This window comes from Achroia grisella, unplaced genomic scaffold (assembly GCF_030625045.1).
Source record: "Achroia grisella isolate CSIRO2021 unplaced genomic scaffold, CSIRO_AGI_Agris_v1 utg204, whole genome shotgun sequence".
NCBI classification, from domain to species: domain Eukaryota; kingdom Metazoa; phylum Arthropoda; class Insecta; order Lepidoptera; family Pyralidae; genus Achroia; species Achroia grisella.
In genome coordinates this window covers 1923182-1946491 of record NW_026712703.1, presented here as the reverse complement: position 1 = coordinate 1946491, position 23310 = coordinate 1923182, and the positions used below count along the sequence as shown (strand labels likewise).

Here is a 23310-nt window from a genome sequence, read left to right as displayed (position 1 = left end):
ATATTAAATGTCAATGACCGTGAGGTATCAGGTATTTTGTAGTATAAAAGCAGTTAAGCCAATGAACCTGATTTATTATTAATATTCCACGGTCAAAAGTATTTGAACCCTATCACACGATATAACCAAATTGTATGTGTATTAAACGACTGAATGAAAGTGTTTAATATAAATCATTATAATTGAAAAAACAGATGCAAAAATAGATTTCTGTGTAGTATAAAACACAGTCGTTGACTTCTGTTTCTCAGCTTACTTTGTCTAAACCACATAACAATTTTAGGTGGTTTTACTATCATTTAAAAATATTTTCAAGACTTTGTATATATAATACATGCTAATATATATTGTATTGTTCCACCCGTGACAAAGTCGAAATACAGGGCAGTGAATAATAAATTAATTACTTAAATAACATCACTTATTATTAAGTTAATTATATGTAACAGGTTTATATGAGTATTCGATGACTTTTAAACAGTACACACATTTTTCAACTGATACCTACAATGATTAGATTAACAAAATGTTTACCTCTGGCGCCGAAAGATCCAAATCTTTCTCGATTTACCGCTATCTTATACTTTTTATCATTGGGAACCGGCAGTTTGGACGGATATTTCTCAGAATTACTTCTATAGAGCTTCTCTTTTGAACCATGTGCGCCCATCTTCGGTTTCTTCATTAATATTCAAGGCATCCTAATATATTTTCATTATTTAATATTCAAATGTTTTCTAGGTATGTGTAGGGTAGGAACTACATAGTTTGTTTGGGCACTTCACTTAAATGTCACATTACTGTTTCTGTTAACTTCGTTCACATATCACTATTGTCTCTGAATACTTTAATATCACATATATAAAATTATTTCCATGCCGTGTTCAAGTAAGATTTAATTATAATTATAACAACGAATATAAGAATTTCAACGATCTTGAGCAATTTAAAAAAATATGAATATTGGTGTTATAATCTCTATTAAACCCCTCATTGCTACACCATTATTACAATTCATTGATTTGTTTCTATTACAAAATTTAGGTAGAAAGAAAAATCATGTTGGTTTTGTTAGATATATATTTTTGTTCAGAGTAGGTACACACACGTTGTAAGGTTACGACGATCAACAAAGCCCTTTTGCTGATATAATTATTGCAATGCTTTAATCTATTTTCGTGGTCGACTCACTAACATGAGTCCAATATAAAATGACCCTGCTATGAATGTATGACACTAACATTAAACAACAAATGAATTTATAATTAAGTGAAATACTGCAGGTCTTAGTAGAATGGTAATTTCGCATATATTATTCATCTGCTACTTAAAAAGGAACTTCTGAGAGCTGCTTAAACCAGTCATTTGTCATTCAACGTTACATTATTACACTAAGTATGCTTTGTGATTTCAAAGCGTTTAGTCATTGATAAACGTGTAAAAATATGTGTGAAAATATTATATTAATATTTTTTAAATGTTAATATTCATCACTGCTCTTTACTTTAATGCAAATTACATGTTTCAATGACTGAAATCATCCGATATGATTCTACACGTTTACAGCTTATTTAGTAATAGTATAGCCTGATATATTGATATAAATTTATTTTATGACGTAGCCATTCAAAATAATAGATTCCTGAATTCCATACTGCAAAGGGAACGGGACGTAATGTGTTCAAAATTAATACTAGGTGGAAGAGATAACATGAAGCTGACCAAGCGACTGCTTAATTTCCGACCGGAGATAACCAAGCGCCGCTTTCAGTCAAGTTATAGAACGGGTCGTTCACACTTCTATTAATCGATCTAGAAAATTATGCAAAACCAGACTAGCTATACAAACTAGATAGATAAACAGCCAAGAAGCTTTTAAAAATACATGAGTTAATTTATAATAATCACAAAAGTAATAGATATTGAAGTTTTATTTTCCATATTCAAAAGTATATGAAAGAAGAGAATAAAACAATTTATAAACTAATATAAAAATAAGCTTATACGCCAAATACCACGAAGGAGTAATTTAATTCAAGCAATGAATGCTTAAAGTGACGTTATTAAAAAAAAGAGAGCATTAGTTTGTATCTATAGGTAAGTATACAAAATATATTTAATTGAAAAATGTTATTTATGAATTCATCGTAACAAAATTAAATCTGCCTAGCCTTATATACTTACATAATATGTATGGAGAGTATGTATATATATGGATATCGAAAATTAAACTATACGGCAATAGTATCCTAAAAGCTGTAATAATACATTGACTGCATTGACACATATTTGACAAAATCTATCACATCTATCAATGTCTCATTTTAATCCGGGAAATGGCAATCCGGGATTAAATTACTTAACAACCGGTAACAGATAGTTTTATTATAATTAGGTACATGTGATATAAGACGATAAACATTTCAACGGTTTCTTAAAAACATGCCGAGGAGCTCCAAGTTTGGATATTTTATAATTAGCTCAGCTAATTGATCCCAGTTTAGACTTGGTTCGCCGGTGTATATATAATGCATCAAATTAACGTTATTGTCACGCGTGCAGTTTGTTTCGGATTTTAAAAACGAATTAAAATATAGTTTTTTATACGAGCATTATGTTACATTTAATTGTATGTTATAATCGTAACTAAATAATCTTATAAAGTTCTACAACTATATTTTGCATTAAGAAATTAAAAAGAACATTATTATGAACAAAATTATTTCAAGAGTATCCCGTTGTTTTTCGATTTATATTATTACATATTTGATTACTCCTAGATTCGTGAATAGTACCTATAGCTGCTGAAACCGATATTAATTTTACCAAACCGACATCAAAAATACCCGCATAAACACAAAAACACTTCAAACAAAAAGATCTTGTATAAGTAGGTTTATCTATTTGGGAGCTATGACAAATAAAAACTTGGAAACTTATAACACTCCTCTTTTTAGGTTAATGGTTAAAAATATCACGGGTGTTCTCTTTACCACAATTACTTTGAAGTTGATATTTATTTTATAAACAACGTATATTATAACGAAAAGAAAAATGACATTACATACCTAATAAAATTTATAAAATGTTGTAAAGATTGAATATTGATGATTTCTACATATTAAATTATGTAACTTATTATTATGTTAGTTGTTGCAACTTGTATTTTGTAGCAATACATAAATTTATTAAGTCACTTAGTTTCGTTAATTAAGACGAATGTTATTGAATACAGCAGAAACCCGTAAGTTTAGCCCTAATAGTTGTATATTAGTCACTCGCGAGCATTGCCCAGTAGGTACTCTGATTCTATTTCAGTGTACTTACTTTCAGGGTTAAATAACTTACGTACATACTACATCCTATTTAAACTTCTCCGAAATTTGATTTTATAGTTTCATTTGACGTTAAATTGCACATATGATTATTAATATAATTTATTAACATTTAACAAATAGTTATGTATTATTACTTTGTATTTTTATATACATGTTTTGGAAAGAAATTGTATCATAATCTATGATCAACAATAATCCAATATCAATCATGAGATATATATATTTTACAAAAGAGGGCCATTCGCTCCATTTATAGCATGGGTTCCAGGGAGTCTTTGCGAGAGTGCTTTAAGGATTCAAATATCCTCACCGTTGCTTCTCAATATATTTATGAAAATATCATGTATGCCAGGAAGAATATAGACAGTTTCAAAAGAGTTAGTGATTGCACTAATAAAAGCTTACGTAACAATAACAAACTGATTTTACCTAAATGTCGTTTGGCTAAAGTTAGTAATTCGTTTTATGGCAATTGCGTAAGGTTTTACAATAAAATACCAGAGTCTGTTATAAATCTGCCAGAAAAAAGATTTAAATGTCAAATAAAACACTTCCTTTGCAAAAAAGTTTACTATAAAATTGAAGAATTCGTTAACGATAATAATGTTTTTGTAGAAAAAATTTTAAATACATAGCACTGACAATATTATCTGATTACACCAATAATGAGTGCGTAGCGATTTCTATGTTGATTGTCGCATGCCTCTTACTTGTTACACTGTAATTATTTATATAAAAAAAAACATCTATTGAAAAGAGCAACACACAAGTTTCTTGCTCATTCTTCTTGTGATGAATCTGCATTCCGAATGAGTGGTAGAATCAAAATATGACTATTCAAAAGTGCTTGTAATGAGTTTATTTGAATAAAGATTATTTCTATTTCTATTTCTATATATAATCAATAGAGAATCAGTTTTTAACTAAAAGATCACTGTAGATTCTAACCGTATTACAAATGATTCGCCTGCCATATTAATATTATTTTGGTATTTTCTACCTACTTCCTTTCTATTACTTCAGAATCTTCATTAAGTTAACACTACTTATATAAATTACAGAGTATAAATAAGTACACAATCGTATGTATTAAAGCTCTTATTCTATTAAGATCAGCAGCTCGTTGAACATTCGCAATAAAAGCGTTAAGATGGATGCGGGCGTAAAATATGGTTTACGTTTGTTTTGAAATGCTTTTGCAATGTACCTAAATATACTACAAAACTAAACCAGCACTCGTATAATTCGTCGTCTACGGTGATGATGAAAGTAATATTAGATTTGTCAATGATATTCAATGAGAACATTATTTTTATTGCAATTATATTTTTATTCAATACCTACTCTGTCTACATTGCCGTATCTTACTTATGTTTATATAATTACGTATATTGTTCATACATTATACTTGTTTCTGCAAACACAAATTTCAATGTCATCTATACAAATATATAAAATTGAGCAGAAAAGCAGACATTGCTTGTAATTTCAAATTAACCGCTTTTCACTAAATGCATTTGAAAGCATTTACAGTGATTACGTAAAAAAATAATTTTAAATATTTTTGTCTTTTTGTACTTGTCTGGAACGGTTGGACGGATCGGATCCACTTGGACAAAGTTGCGGGTTACAGATAGTTATCATATATGTATGTAGTCTTAAAAATAGATTAACACCTACAATATTGTTCAGTTTATAGTCTATCTGCACTATCAATATGTCATTCAATAGCTGTTATGAAATATATGTATACATTAATCACCCAAATTCTAGTTTGCCACTTTTTTCATTATAATCACAAAACAGTTATAAATTTCACGCTGTAAGATTAATCATAATCCGAACAGAAAAATATTATGGCTCGCATGAAAATTAACATAGACACGACATAGTTCCATTCAAATTTAAATCACAGTTTACGAAATAATTAATATGCACGTAACTTATTTCACGAAATCAATTAACATGCAATGAATTTTATAATATTTATATTTTATTTCACTAAACCACAATTCAAAGTCCGTTTACAAGTATATGATACTAGAAGCAACCATCGCGAATGACTGAGGATTGTCTACCAGTTGCTGCGTTGCTATTCTAGTACCCCACCCAGGCTTCGCTTGAATAGAATAAGATGTAACTAAAAAATTAACAATTTTCATATGTGCAGCTCTGTGATCACTAGGCAGATAACATCTTAAGTACTATGTAGTGTACACGCAATTTGCAGTTTAAGTGATTACAAATTTATAATAAGAAATATCTAGCATAGTTTTAAATCACTTGTAATATTATCTTGTACTAAGTACTATTAGTAGTAATCACAATTACTTAAATTTACTTACAATTAATTCTAAGTAAATTTATGTATTTGTCATTTCTTTAACGGGTTATATGTATAACAGCTAATGAGACGTATTCATGTGAAAACATTCCATAGTCCTAATTTAATAAAATTACGCATCATCAAGTAAATCAATGCGAATATTATACCAAATTTACGTATCATTCAAATTTGAATACAGCACATGCAACTTTAAAGGTCATTATGTCATAAGTATGTAGTCACAACTAGTAGTTAATTTGCTTAGTACAGACAATCGACAAAAATAGCTATCAGATGATGCCAGAGTTAAACAACGTATAGTACATTGAGTTTAAGTAATATCACAGGTAATATCTATGTTCAGGTAAAACGAATATTAATGTATGTACCTATACCTAATAAGATAAAATTGTTATACGTATAACAATTTTATCTGAAGAGCATTTGTCTATTGCCATAAATATAATCTGTAAGGTAGTTGATTTAATAATAATAATAATTTTGCGTGTTTGAATATATTACCCCCGTAAAAAGGGAGATATAATAAATATATATATATATAATAATAATAATAAAACTCTTGTATAAAAGAAATATCGTGCATAAAAGAAACAAATAATTACAAAAAGGAAATAAAAAAAGAAGCATATCTTACGGTAAGGGAAAGGTAGGTGGCGCACTAGAAAAAGTTAGATAGTATATGATATAAATACTAAATACATATACATACAAATACTATAAATATATATAGATTTAGTCGTAATACCAAAGAAATAAAAACTAATAAAGATAAGAATAATGTTCTACTAAAAAACAATGAACACAACGTGACATTAGAGACGGAATAACATATATTAGTCGTTAGTAGCTTCTATATATTATAGAAGCTTCTAGATGTCCATAATTCCGTCACAGCAACTTACCCATAAAACAAATACTGAGGACCAATTCTGCCACGGGTGCGGCTTGTTCAGTCACACGATTTGGCACAACTGTTACTTGAACAAAGTTAAGAGTTCAGGCATACGTCCTACTGCTGTACTTATCATTCAAATGTTCAGGTTAGCTGGTTAATAGGCTAGAAAACCCAACCATGCGGATCTTCGAATACGATGTGAGATAAGTGCCTCATACATTGCGGTATTACACATGTGTGCAAATTATACTTATGTTTTTAATGTCACGCAAAAACTGGTAATGTAGTCAGAAGTAATTTGTATCTTATTACTTAAATTATTCATTTTATTTCAAATTCCACAATTTTGGTAATTTTGTGTTCTAAAAACAACGACTAAAAACTTATTTGTCGTTAATTATTTATTCATTAATCATTGCTGTGCCTGACTTTTGAAGTCACATGCAATGGTTTATATCTATTGTTCAAACACTACAATATCGGAATGGAAATCACCGTCATCTTTCATTCTTCATTGCTGAACATATGTAGGTAAGCCACTGCCACTGTCACTAGGGCTGTCAATAGGAACATTACCGAGCTACCTACATCCATTAATTCATTGCATAATATATTTAAGGTCGTCGCTACAACTAATAATGGATACTCTACAACCTTGTATTACAAAAAGTTAATCTAAACCATATTTCAATCCTCACAGATACATAAACTAACCAAGATATGATAATGTAAAACAATATTAGTTATTTATAATTTTAAGAGCACAACTAAACAAGCTAACATGAAAGAACATCCAAACATTAAAAATTAATATAAATCAACTCCTACTCAAAAATATTCTGCAGAGATAGACAAATGGAAAGAGATTTCGAAATGAAATGGTGGTGACTGCAACAAAAATAGCTGACGTCGATGGGCTGTGACTATGATTTAAAATATCGACTTCTTTAGCATTTAAATGTCTATTTGTATACATTTGAAAATGTAGAATATTGTAAATACAGTCTTATGTTGCTGTAACATTTTTATTTCTTTGGTTTAAGTTTTTCTAATACATATGTAGTCTACAAATATAGACAATTGTAAGACTCAAAATTATATGTTGAATAAGATAGATAAGACTTTAAATTAGTAAGATGTCTTTGATATTTTATTTGTTATTTAATATTTTAACCAAATATACTGCAAAGTTACTATAACTGTGTAATATTATATTATCTATGCTATAACTAAAACTGCAAAAAAACGTGAAAAATGTCTTTATAAATATAATCTTTCAAACTAATATGTCATCACTGCAGTAATGATTTATACATACATGAGTACACATTTCTTTAGAAAAAAAAGGTCAATGGCCAGTTCTATATGTTCTACAAACGGAACTATTGAATAATATACATATATCCTAGTGATTTACAAGTAGATCGACTACTCGGTCACGCTAAGATATCGATAACGGTGAATATTAATTGCACCGTTCTAAGAAACAATGTAAATTGAAATAATCTCTGGTCGAATATCGTATTGGACTAGGAATTATTTAGTATATTGCGTGCAAAAAAAGTAGAATAAGGTAAGTTTAGATAGACTAAAAGAACAATACTAAGAAACACAAAATTGTTTACAAATGGAGTGGAGTTTTAAAACAGTGGCGACAGTCTACTATTTTCTTAGAATGACTTCAGCACGTTTACTCTAAACAAGGAAAAAGGAAAACAAACATTCAGTCACTTGGCGTGCCCACCTTTACACATACGATTTCATACCCTAAAACCAATGCAGCATTTGCGAATTAACAACGATGAGTCCAAAATGGACGAAAGAACATAACGGATAAATACCTATGTTACTTCATAAAGTTTAAATATGTCTATTGATAGTATAAATACAAACTAATATCTCATAAACGAAAATGAGGTCGTACTACTGCAACAGTTTTGGCGGAATTTCGTAATAAACAAAACATCACGGAGGCAAGCTGGCTTTGTGCCAATTGCATCGAAGGGAACAGCTGGATTGTCTGCTCAGCGGGACAAACTTTTATAAAAAATATATATATATTAATACATACTTTTATTTTTAATTGATACAACCCACAAAAGGTTTTATTATACTTTTTCTTTATTTATTAACCAACATATCAAATTACTTTTACCAATAATTCTTTATTCAACTGCTTCATATGTGTAATATACAAGTATTTCACCGTCTTAGGTGGTCTTTTTATGATGGCGTACTTCGACAATATTCAGATTTGTAGATAAACACAAAGCAAGTCGTGCATACATAGTGATGACCTTAACTCGCACCCGACACATAAGTATGTACATACTGTGAGTAAGATTAAATCACAGCTCGCAGCGTGAGGACATGAACATAGATTAGCATCCGGCATGCAAACGACTCCGCTTTATTCCCAACAGACCTCTTGCACATAAGTAGAGAATACTATAGGCACAACAAACAAAACATAGAATATGTCCTATCTAATGTTCTACCCCGAAATTCAGATACCTACAGCAAAAAGGCTTTGTATGAAACATGGCCAATTTGGAGCAAAATTTTTTTCACAGCCCACGACGACTTAGAAACACTGTGAATGGGTGTTGAAAAATCACTTTTATATGTGATGTAATACGACAAATAAATCAAAACCTAAGCCTTCGGTAGTTATTGACGCCCACTTATATAAGAATGCACTTGATAACATGCTAAGTTAAATTGTAATCTTTTCCAATATATTTTCATATATGTTACACGTATCAACTATCAATGACTTTATTTTATCCAATATATATATATATATATTTATGACATATTTAATACTAGCTGTTCCCGCGACTTCGTCCGCGTAAAATGACGATATTTACATATAACCTTTCATCCTCTTTCAACCCCTTACAACCCTTTATTTGCATTGTAAAGTAGCCTATGTCCTTTGTCAAAGTCTACACTTTCAGTGTACCAAATTTCTTTTAAATCGGTTCAGTGGTTTCGGCGTGAAAGCGACACAGACAGACAGACACGAGTTACTTTAGCATTTATAATATTAAAAAAGATTAAATACAAATTTTTTTTTTTCTAAATTAGATTTAGGCTGGATTGTAGGCGTGGATTATTATTATCTTCTATAGTCATAAAGATAACAGACGAAAATGTAGTATTTACATTATGCAAACGACAATTATGTAGTAATTCCTATTCAGAAGATTTAGAACATATGCTTAACTTTCTTTTACCTTAAAATTAAATAAATATATTAATTAATGAATAATTAACTAAGTGGCTCGTATTAAGTTATTTCATGATGGTTAAAGTAAAAATAATTATTGTTATTAACAGAGTAGAAAGGTGATTAATTGCTTTAGTTAGAATATTATCGTAAGTGAATAATCGTGTATATGCCACAGCTGACAAAAAAAATCTAACAGAAGTGTTGCACAGTCGATAATTAAATTGGAGTACAAAAACTTCTATGGACATACGGGTAATTTCACCTTCAAACATGATGTACAAAAGTGATAGGATAATTACAGATAAATCATGTCCATTTATCATGTCTAATCAAAAATCATCTCTAATCTTTTTATACATGAATATCAAATTTAAATAAATTAGTTATAAGTGCAAGAAAAAATAGACAAATTGATTTCGTCTTCCATTTCATCGAAAACAGGAAACAAAGGAGTTAGAAGGAAGATTCACTTATTAATATTATGATATATCCAAGTCAACGGAATACCTTGTCATTTGACGACTTAATCTAAAGAACTTTGCAGATAAATAACATCTACCACACGGGTAGCAAGGCGTTTTGTAGAGGTATAATATAGTTTATATTAAGTAAAGGTACATTTATAGCAACAATATTATACGAGTACCTCTATATTAAAGAGACTGTGCAGCTTTCGAAGATAATTATTTCTTTACGAATGTTCTCAATTACGCCATAAGTCGACTTCCCTTGTTAAAGTAAAAGTAGTCCTTACTCAGACAAATAATATTGGTTCGTTCACCACGATGTATTCGTTGCGTGAATGTAGACACAAAGAGGTAAATTTTCAACAATACACAAACCTGTTCTTTATAGGAATCACCTGTAACTATCTTGCACCGAGACCGGTTCGTTGCGGTCACCAAACCACACAAAAAGGTAGTCGTCACACTTTCAAGAGCTGAAGATAATAGTGCATGCTAGGAAATGTTTATTCGTTTGTTGTTATTGGCATTAATATATTTCCGCGGGCACATAACGTTGAGTTATTCACTTACAGCACAGCACAAGCTAGAGGGAATTTATTTGCATAAATATCAACTATCCTACAAATAAACAGACAACGTTCATTATTGAATTGATTGGTATTATTTAAAATAAAGATATCTAAAGAAAGCAAACGTTGCAGCAATTAGAATAGACCATAGAATGTGTAATGTCATTCTGTGAATTATGACTTATCCTACAACTGGATGTTATCTTGCAACGTTAACTATGATTTATATCGTTATTTTAATTAATTACGACATGTTAAATTTTATTACGTACGCTAATCTTTACTAAGCAACATACTTAGTACTCAGCACATTCAATGGATATAACGATAATGTGTCATTTCGTAGAACCGGTGCCGACTGCAACTGTTTGTGTGATTGTAACAAAATAGCTCGTGGGATGCTGACTCAACTTAGCATCGAACAATCAACGGGAAACTGTACTCAGAACTGAAACGGTAAGCAGTAACTATGAACCGTTTAGTTTTTGTATTCAAAGAGTATAACAATTATCTGTACAATAAATTGGTAAATATGTCGTCTTACTTACAGTTGACATACTAACTAACATATGTATACCGGTGTTATTAAAAACATACTTAACCCAAATATGACCTTAAATTTCAACCGTAAAAAGCTTCACGAATATTACAGAAAAAGGTTTATAATAATTATGATTCTGAATCGACACTTCAAATTTAACCTATTTCAATGAAATCGGTTACACGTTTATATAATTTTCATGAGTTAATATATTGTATGATTAACCCAAATTTAATGCCCTCAAAACTTATCGAACTATGGATCGAAGGTTTTATGTAGGTTATTGTGGAATTAGTCTACCTACCAACACCAATAGCAGTAAATGTTAAAATCGGTGATTACAAAAGTATGTGATTACAAATGTATAATATATTTAAGCATATACATTTAGGTATATCTACCTCCTATATGAGAAATGTAGAATGCGGACAAAATAACATAACTAATTCAATTTTGTATAACAGTGTATTTTTTAATCAAAAAACTAATAGATTACCGCTACTTTGATGTACATTTTTGTTCCAAATATATCCACATATTTAAAATTCGCGATTTATGAAGTAAAAGTGTATATGTTTAAATATTCAAAAAGTACAAGGAACTAACGATTTCTTTATTACGTTAACCGCTGTTAAATATAATTTCATATTATTCATTTCTCATCTTCAATAAAACCACTTACTTAAAAAAGTAATTTTGGGAACTTTGACACAATATTGGATTAAAAAAGAATAATGAAAATTTTAGTCAAGAAAGTGACGCTTTGCGTAAAATGAAAATAACAGTTAAATATTATATTATAACAATAAAAAGGAGATGCCTTTTTAGTGTTGGTTTCTAATATTTCATTGAACTTTTAAATGCAGTTAGCATATTTGGACTAAGGTTCAAGTACACGAGTGTAGGTTGTTCAAGTGGGCGAAATGTAATGAAATAGAATACTAGCTCTATTCTATATGATACCTACAATTCATTTTAAAGTAATGATAATACGGTTTTAAGGTAATGTCACGTAGGCATTCGGGCCATTGATCGTGGCGGGTTTATGTGGGTCAGGCAAGGTCTTTGTACCGCTTCGGGTTATGTGAAAATCGACATTATGCAATGTAAAATGGGAACTCTCAATAGAAACGAAGTTTTTTATATTATTTTTTTCATAACTACAACGAGTAATGAGAAGAATCAAATATAAATGAGACCAATTTTGCCTTTAATAACTGTGATGCTTTTGTCATTGTCCTTATCTCACTAAAGGAAAAGTTGCAGGTGAAAGAAACATCACACAGAAATCAACAAATTCATATACCTGCAAGATGCAGCACATAATATCAGACGGTATTAGACTATTATGATTAGACATAAACGTGACGGTATTAGAATTAATCCAAGTTTTGTGTTGAACTTGTGAAGTTCTTAGTCATCTAATTTAATCAACTTACGTAAAACGAAAGTTGGACGATGATTTTTAGAAATACAAACAAATTAGCACAAAAGAAAACATTCCGAAAACAACTCAAAATTAGTAGACCCATAATCAAAACGATTTGACAAAGAACTATCTTATGAAATCAAGCTAAGCATATGGAGCATAAAGAAGATATCAAAGAAGATAGCGTAAGTATTGGAATAAACCTTGTGTATTGAAATTAAGGAAGAACCCCCTAATATATACAAGACGAACGCTCAACGATCTGCACGACCGCAGTACGAATATAATTACTGGATAAAGTGCAAGAAAATTACATTTTGTACTATAATATGCTCTGGTACTCCTTTTATGGCTATTTAATGGATTCGTACCCTTATTAATACATGAGACGATAACTTTATACTATAATCAAGTTTTAGCACACAACTATATTTAATATGTATTTACTATAATTTAATTTAAAATTTACATTCATATTTCTCGATTTAATTTATTTTTTTAGTCAAATGTCAATAAACATTAAGTTTATTAAATAGTGTTATGTAAATTATATTCAACTTGCGAGTAAGTAAATACACAGCTGATGAATAAACGTCTACAGTGCTGCACAAACAGCATGCTGAGCCTGTCGCAAAACAGGTTATAAAATGGAATTGAAGTCATCTAAGGACACGATGAACTAAATCCGTAGAGCGCAAGCTATGATTGCTATTGTATTTAATACAATATTAACACACCTAGAGGGTATCCAGAGAGTTTAGACCTATTTATTTATATTAATAATTAATAATGAAAGAAATATTGACGCTAATATTATAAAGAGATTTTATGATGAGTAAATTCCAGAACAACTACACTTAAAATATTCTTTGTTTAAAAAGTACATTATTCATTAAAAGAATTATACAGGCTACATATTTTGTTAATATATACAAAAAGTTTCAATATTTATGTAGTTTTTTTTTCGACTAAGTCGCACATACAGATTTATATGTTACATCATTTATATATTATACTAGTTGTCTATATTATACACTATGTTACATCCTATTTTAAATTGTACTCATATTCTTATAAAGATGCTTAATAGGATTAATGTTACAGTACTATGTAGCAGCTCAACACAACTTTTGTACTTTCCAAATCATAAAAGGTAACGTGTTTCCTGTTAGCAATAGGCAACTATAGCGTTCTATTGCAGATAAAAATAAATTATAGAAAACTATTATAATATGGAAATTCTATTATATTCTATTCCATTGCCTGGAATATACCTAATATGACGCTAAATGTTTACGCTGGCAGTGCACCAGTGGAGGATGATAAAATGAGCATGGACCTCATGCTCAGGTCAGTTAGTCCATCGTAACAAATTCACCTGGAATTTATCGCAATGGTTACCAGGGGGAACCGCGTAGAGGTCAGCTTGACATATAGTACATTGCTAGCAAGGGGGTCAACAGTCCACATTACTAGCAATACCTTTCCCCCTATACTAAATATTAAATGACACAGTATTAACATATCTACTGCATCTATACGGAGTAGATGATTGTTAGTAGTTGGATTAGTGACTTATTGCATGGAATGTATGGTATCAGGTAAACAATCATCCCCATAACATTACTCTCTGGTGACCGGCCAGCGCATATCTAGAAGTGCGGGCGTTTCTATAAAACATCCATAAAAACATCATAAATCTATTACAACACTTGATACTACTTTCCTCTGCTTCTAAATGTAGGTGGAGACAATTAGGTATTGATTTAAAAAAAGACGCACAACTACTTTTCTAATAAATTACACCTGTCAATTCTTGACAGTATCGCAGTAAAGATAAATTGTATCTCGAATATTTCAGTTAGATAACCTTATAATCTTCAAGCATGAAGTTGTGATAGCATTTAAGATAAGTGTGATATTTATTTGAATGGAAAGATGGTCTAAATCGATTTTTTGTCCTGATCTTATTCCAATTTTTCATAAATTTTGTTACATGAAAATTTAACAAATGACATCTAATTATTTAGATGTTTAGACAAATTTAATTATATAACTAATAAACAAATAGAGTTTGTTTCTTTGCCTGTATTTCTCTAGAACTACTATTATATTTAATAAATTTTCGCATTCTACTTCTTAACGAAAGTTTTAGGCTATTTAACGTCCCGCTACGATCCTTAAGAGATACTACGTGTACGTGCAAACAGTAAAGGATATCAGAGTGAATGCTAAACAAAATATAAATAATAGTATGCGAATGAAACAGCGGACTATAGCTGGTATTTTATAGAATGTACAGCGGCATTAGGATCTGTTTGACAGTAAACAAATAAAAAAATATATATTCTTATAATTTTTACTGCAGTACACGCATGAAATTAGTGGGTGATCTTTAGATGACCGCCTTATATTGAGACAGATGACATTTGGAACCTCAGCAACTACTCGTCTAGTTTGCACTGCAGTCAGTTTCGCCTTCAGCGGCGGGGTCAACGATTCTCGGCTCGTCAACAAATCCATCGCCGAGAATAACCCGTTACACTGCATCGGCTTCCAGCAGATTTCACCCATACGTATCGCACACGATATTTCGTGCTGTTTCCATTCTACTAACATTGAGATTGATCTACCCGGTACTTAAAGGGGAAGGCCGAAGAAAAAGAAGCCGACATATGAAGGAATAAATTATTATTACTTACGTTTGGAATAAATATTTAACTTTCTATTTCACAAATAGCGATGTCAGTCGTTTCAACAGTATAAGACTAAAACATAGTTATCGATTGAAAATAATGATTAAATAATGTTAAATTTTGGCAAACCTATCGTCCGATGAACCTATAAAGGCCAACTACGGCCAAGACGATCGAGTAGTTCGAAAGAAAAATACATACAAACAAAGCAATAAAATCATGATAACCATCTCATTTCTAGAGTGACTTGAAATTATTATACCCCTACCAATTACATAAACTACCTATCTACATAGGTACATTATATTGCTATATCTTGAAGCTGAATTTAATTTCCATAAAAGCAAGGAAACTGAAACCATGTACATTTCATCATAATTCACATCAGTATAGTACATTCTGTTATTTTACGTACACATATATCGTTAAGTAATATTGAAATAATTTTATTACTATTTTATTATTAAATTTTATTATTAATTTTACAACGATGACATTGAAATTTTAACAACAATTAGATGTTAATACAAAAGATATTGCAACAATTAAAATATATATTAATATAGTTTACTATTTGACAGAGTTAGATTTTTATTATTTGTTAATGTTCAATATTTATTATGTCCTGTTCACATGAAAACTTCGAAATAATAAGTACATAAATCCTCCTATATGATAGTTGATATTCTACAAATTACATTTATTTACAAACAATGTAGTACGTACTATGTTAATTAGAACCACTACGGATAGTACAACTACGCCTACGTTTGTTCATAAACTAATGTATAAAATAATGGACAATTAGTAAGGGGCATAAGGTGTATAAAGTATTGCAAATTAGAAACTGTAACTGCAAAATTACTATTCTTCGCATATTTTTTTAATTATAATAGATACCACCACAGAACCGTCAACCTAGCTGCATTTTTTTTTTGAAATGACAATAGTATGATTCACTCATCTGCGCTGATTTGTATACCACAAAGGTGTAATAAGTACCTCGTTTAGGTTATCAGGGTCCTCATTTTGTATTGCGCAACTTTCTGCCAAATGGCGGTAGATTTCTTACCTACCTAACTAACTTTAACTATTCTGTACTGCTGTATAAAGTACATACAGTACAGTAGTCCGTCGGTCTGTTACAATTTCACGATATTTAAACAGCTGAATTGATTTTAATATTTTATATGAAGATAGGTTGTATTACGACATACAGATATAGGCTATATTTCTTCTTAAAAGCAAACGAACTCGCGAGTAACAGCTAGTGGTATATACCTAGGTATATGAGCGCAAAATACTAAAACTCTCACAATGATATGCTTTCGAATGCCAATTGGTATCTTTATCAATTAACAAGATTTGAAGAATTGTACACTTACTTTTTGCGTGTAAGCAAAGTCACGGTGAAAGGTAACCATGAAACACTTCATTTATGCATAATGTGCTTAATATCACCATACATAGGTACCTATATATATATATACCTAACGTCATCTAGATTATTCAATTATTTTTTAATTTTAATTATTTACACATACTTAAATATATAAATTTTCACGGGATATAAAAATTTTAGAATATGGAATAGCGAGTTAACATATACCAAAGTGAAATTATTAGTAATGAGTTTTATTCCTATTGCTACCAAGGTACTCCAGGGAACAGATAAACTTTCACGTGTTGTCCTAGAATGCTCATTTTGTCACGATGGCCTATTTGACCTGACTTCATCCTCGACTATCGTCCTCAGGTGTGCCATCACATATTTATCGATTAAAAAATATGCACTTAATCCACATGTAAGTTTTATAGGCAAGCATGTACCTACACATTACTTGCATGTAAACCGACCATGCGCCAGTACACTTTCTATTTAGTCTATTATTTTCTATATCAAGAAATGTGTTACATTGATTTATGTAACTGTCGATATTAAATAATCGATTTCTAATAAGTCTCGCAATTGCAAGCTAACAATACTGTGTAGTTTTAATATGATTACAAAGTACTATAAATTGAAAATTCAACTTGTACTTCTTATATTTTTCTATATATTTTAATAACAACAAATTTATGCATTATTATCTCTGGACAGTTTCAAGAGGCAACTAAGGGAAATATCATGGATTTATTCATGATATATAGCCAAAAAAAACAAGTCCAAATAAAACCTTTTGATCAGTGCAATCCAGTAATAGTAAACCGGCATAGATCCTATTTTTATTTTTTAAGAACCCGTGCCCTGTAGTGGGACGTTAATGGACTTTTATGACGATAAAAAAAGTTGAGTATTTAATTGAAATTACCATAATTTATGATGTAGCTTCGCAGGTACCTTAAAAGTAACCAATCAAGTTTTTCGTGTACAGTTAAGTCCAAAAAAAATATTTCGTGACTAGCATAATGAGTGACGTTAATTTCCAACTGAAATCAAAAAAGTTATCAATAAATACACACTGGTTTGCCTATCTGTCTCTTATTGAAATAAGTGATAAGTGATGCCCTTTGAAAAAAACACATATTATAGAAAAAAATCCAAACATACAAATCGAATCATATGGTCATCTCAACCATGTGTCAAAGTAAATAACGAATTGATTTCAAGGGAAATAATTATGCCTGTTCAATATTGCGTTATCTACAAACACTAACTATACTATACTCTAAATCTGAAGCCAGGACACGCATTTAAGCAAAGTTAACAATGTTAACGATTGTTTACTTTACAAATAACATCTTGTACAACCAACACAATTGTTCAGATAACCGGCTAGCGGTTGACATAAAAATGTTCAGCGTTCTATTTGATGTTTAGTCATTATAATATATATACAGATAGCTACTAGGTACAATTTAGATAATTAATTACAGTACCTCATGTAAACGTCAAAAAAAAATTAAATATTTAAATAGCGCATATTCTAAATAAAACGTATATCCCCCAAAAATAACACATGAATATTATCGTTGGTTATTATATGTGAATTCGGCGAATTAATATAAATTATAACACCACAAAACTATACAGTAAACTTGAAAGTTAACCGTTCACGTGTCTTTCTGTGTTTTATCGGCTTCTCATTATCATTGATCATTTTCCCATACGGGATTGTCAACACTGCACTAGCATATTACACATTTTCTTCGAGAAAATGCGGTATGCGATTAACCTTAGCGAGAGTGGGGAATCCATTGATTTTCGCGCTGTAAATGACGTCACAACCGCGACAGACGGGCGGCGCGCGCCGGGCCACGTCTCACCGCTTACTGGCAAACTGAACTGAACCCAACCGAGAGGAAATGCCAGTTACCATGCGGTCCTCACTTGTTCCCTGTGCCACTCACTGTTGACTTGACCTTCCGCATCGATTTATACTGTCATAGCACAGCTGATTTTTAATTAGCTGGATAGGGAGAGCTCGTAACACACGCGTGGGAATGCCAGTGCAACGAGTAGTTACACACAGGTATGTGTGTACCTACTTAATGCACATCACTATGCAGAGACCATTGATTATAGGTTCAGTAAGTTATTTTTCTTAGGATGAAAATGTACCTACTTATAGGCATAAAGAAATCATAATAAATATGCTTCAATAAATATTAGGTACATTATTTTTTCTATAATTTATACTAATTATAATTCAAATTTAAATCCAAAAATAATTTATTTATTTTAGCCGCTTATGAACGTATTTTTTTTATATTATAGTTTTTTCCTACCGTCTAGTTCAGTACATAGATCCAATCGAGAAGAACTGGCAAGAAATTCAATTGAATGACTTATATAATATAGAATTGTAACAAATAAATAAATTATATATCCTAATTTATTCATTCATAAACTTAAGAGACGCTCTTGTCGGTGGAGCTCTTGCCACTTTCTACGATCTTTTATCATGCTCTTTAAGCCTTGATAGGACACGACTTCAATTATGTCTTTGATTTGTTTGATGAAACTGTGCCTTGGTCTTCCTCTCCCCCTCTTTCCTTCTATTTTTCTCTCAATAATTAGTTTCAAAAATTCATCGTGCCGTATCAAGTGCCCCAACATTTTTCCTCTTCTACTTTCTATAGCATCCAATATCTGCCTTTATTCTTTCACCTTGTGCACTACTTCTTCATTTTTTACTTTATCTTTACAGCTAATTCTTTCCATCCTTCTCCAGCACCACATTTCAAAAGCTTCCAGTTTGTCCTTTTCTTTTTGAGTTAATGTCCATGTTTCACATGCATACAAAGCTATACTCCAGATATAGGTCTTAATAAATCGTTTCCGTGAGTTCTTGGATATCTTAGTACGTAAAAGGTATTTTTTGTCATTAAATACTTTTTTTGCCATGGCTATTCTTGTTGTAATGTCCTCTTGATGTGGTACTTCTGGAGTCGCGGGTGATTAAACTGCCTAAATATTTGAATGAGTCTACATGATCGAACTGTGTTTTGTTAATTTTTGAATTTGTTTTATTGCGGGGCTTAACTTTTGTTATTCTCATTGTTTTTTGCGTTTTATTTATATTAATTTTGAGTCCATATTTTTTTAAAATTGTACTCATAATTTCTAATAGTGCTTGTAGCTGTGTGTAGTTTTCTGCTAATGCAGCTATATCATCAACAAATCTAATGAACTGTATCTTTTGTCCATTTATTTTAATTTCCCCTTCGTTTAATTCTACTATTTCCTTTATTGCAGCTTCTATAAAAATATTGACTATAAGTGGTGAGAGTGGACAGCCCTGCCGTACTCCTTGCTTAATTTTTGCAGTTTCCTTTTCTTCTCCTATCTCTATTACGGTTTCTTGACTTTTATAACGTTGGTAAATTATTCTCCTATCCTTATAATTTATTCCTGCTTTTTTTAAAAATAACTAAATTTTTTTTCCAATTTACGTTGTCAAAGGCCTTTTCTAAATTTATAAATGCAACACTCGTCTCAATACCAAGTTCTAATCTTCTATCTAATATTAAACGAAGTGCCAATATTGCTTCACGTGTTCCTTTATTTATTCTAAAACCGTATTGATCTGGACCTAGCAAACTCTCTGTATGTGGTCTGATTCAGTTTTTAATTATTTTTAATAGTATTTTTGAGATATGTGATAACAAACTGAGGGTTCTATGTTCTTCGCATATATATATGCGAATATATATGCTAAATATGATTGAATGATGAAATGTTAAATATGATTTGCTATAATATTTATTCGATTTTAAATCAGGAGGAAATATGGGTTCCTGGCTCGAGTCATTTGGTACAAAAATTGATTTATTAGGAACCGCATTTTTATTATTTTCCGATATTTTTTTATTTTGGTAACAATCTTCGCCCATGGCGCATGAATTATTTCCTTTTTCATCTACGTAATTTCTTTTCCAAGCTTCACCAAGAGTTTTGAATGCTTCTATAATTGGTCGGTAGCCAGTACATCTACACAGATTTCCTTGCAATGCTTTCTCCATACCGAAATATATATATCCTAATAGATATTTAATATTATATATAGTGTCTTGTTTAGTAATATACAACACGTATATAACTACAAACCTAAGTACTGTACAGAGACGCCTAGAGTTGTATGTTTAGCAAAAACGCATACTGTCGCATAGTCTATGATTCTATGTCAAGAACAATATATGATAGAAAATACAAGACGAACAAATTATAAATATGTTCACCATAGGAATCAGCAATCTTTCGTCTCCTGGACACAAATAATTACTGTGTAAATTTAGCCATTCCATTCGGCAAACAAAAATATTTTTCAGATCTATTTCTATAATGTTTAAATTTATAAAGTCGTTTACAAAATAATACTAGATTTTTGATTCTATACAAATATATATAACTTTAGAATATACTTGGATAATTTCCCTCGAACACGTCAGACTTAAAAAGTATTTACTAAATGCGAAGGCATGTAATTTCTTGCCCTTTGCTGTTATACAGGCGTTTGTCATAAGCAACCCTAAATATATGTATATGCAAAACATATTTATTTATAATGTTCTATTCTATAATCACTTTTCAAGCTGTATCCACGATTCTGTCTACTGACAATATTTATATTAGAATGAGTTAATAAAGAATACAACAGAAGATATGGTTGAGTATAAAAAAAATACGTGGATGTTGTGTTATTGATCACAATGACGCTCGCAATTGTTTCCTACCTAGTTAGTAAATTGGTATTTGTAAAATACTGTACAATTTTTTTTTTTATAACACAGGTGACAAACGAGCATGCGGCTCACCTGATGGTAAGTGATTACCGCCGCCCATGAGCACCCGCAACACCAGGGGAATTGCAAGTACGTTGTCGGCCTTTTAAAAAGGAATAAGCTCTTTTCTTGAAGGTTTCAATATCATATCGGTTCGGAAATACCATTGCTGGAAGGTGATTCCACAATGTGGTTGTGCGAGGCAAAAAGTTTCTAGAAAACCGCACTGTGGAAGACCGCCATTCATCCAGATGATCAGGATGGTATTTCAGTTTCTGGCGGGTGGTACGGTGGTGAAACTCAGCAGCTGGTATTATTTCGAACAATTCCTCAGAACACTCCCCGTGATATATACGGTAGAAAATGCACAGAGATGCAATATCACGCCGCAAAGCCAATGGGTCGAGTCTGTCACATAGACGTTGATTACCAATGATTCTGGCTGCTCGGTTCTGAATGCGGTCAAATGGAAGTAGCTGGTATTGTGGTGTTCCCGCCCAGAGATGAGAACAGTATTCCATGTGCGGCCGGATCTGCGCCTTGTATAATTGCAAGCGATAGGCCGCCGTGAAATACCGTCCCACTCTACTGAGCACACCAAGCTTTTTTAAGGCTATTTTAGCCTTGTCCTCCAAATGACCACAAAACTGAACGTCACTGGATATATCAACGCTAAGGACCTCGAGATTTTGCTTCACATCAAGGAGAGTGTCTTGAAACTGAGGAGATACGATAAATGGATTCTTTTTAGTGGTAAAAAATTATATAATAATAAGGAAATTAACTAGCTACACGATAAAAATAACCAAATAATCACTTTATAACTTGTACATATTAAATGGATGACAGTACTCTATTAAAACAATGGTTCACATCGTGATGTACGCTATAATAAGACTCTAAATGTAGCAGAAAACCATAGGTGAGTGGAAATGAATAGTTACTTGATTAGATTAGATTATCTTATCTTTGCTTATTACTCACGTAGTAAAGGGAAGCGGCTTGAGGAATGCTTCCCAAGCGGTGTGCTGGTAGCGCTAATGTCGCTCTGAGAACTGTGCAGACTGCTCTTCCCGCTGCCGTTTGCGGAGCCAATCTCCATGCGCATACGCATGTGACGGCTATAAACAATACAAATACATTAATAAAATTTTAGAGCATGAAGTCTAACATTATAATAATACAATAATTGAAATTTTGCTTCCTGTCTTCGCCGAACATTTATTCTTCTGTATACAACGCCATCTAGCGATACACAGATAAACAATTTGTTTATTGACAATTATTATCTACCGCTAGATCGTTGTATCGATGTAACGAATACTACAATGATGCAGGAATTGGAAAGAGAGTTTTCATCTAGAACCCATAGAAAACACATCACTATTTAAAAATGGATATAAAATGGATGTTTGTACCTGTTCTTATTTCAAGAAATACAAATAAAAAATAGAATGAATAAAATAAAAATAGATGAAAGTAATAGGCAACTATTTCTAATGTTTCTAGAGGTAGACATTTTACAGTCTACCTCTAGAAACATCTAATGTCGTCTGCGTGACAACCTA

The 23310-nt window shown here is 31.2% G+C and overlaps 1 protein-coding gene across 1 annotated transcript in view; it reads right to left on the bottom strand.

The window, feature by feature from the left end:
• The window catches only part of LOC131841951 (uncharacterized), an 87681-nt gene that overhangs the window by 47147 nt on the left and 17224 nt on the right, over positions 1-23310 (bottom strand). The window contains exon 3 of the mRNA XM_059190360.1: positions 22727-22863. Within this exon, the coding sequence (XP_059046343.1) occupies positions 22727-22863 (137 nt within the window). The remainder of the gene's footprint in view (positions 1-22726; positions 22864-23310) is intronic.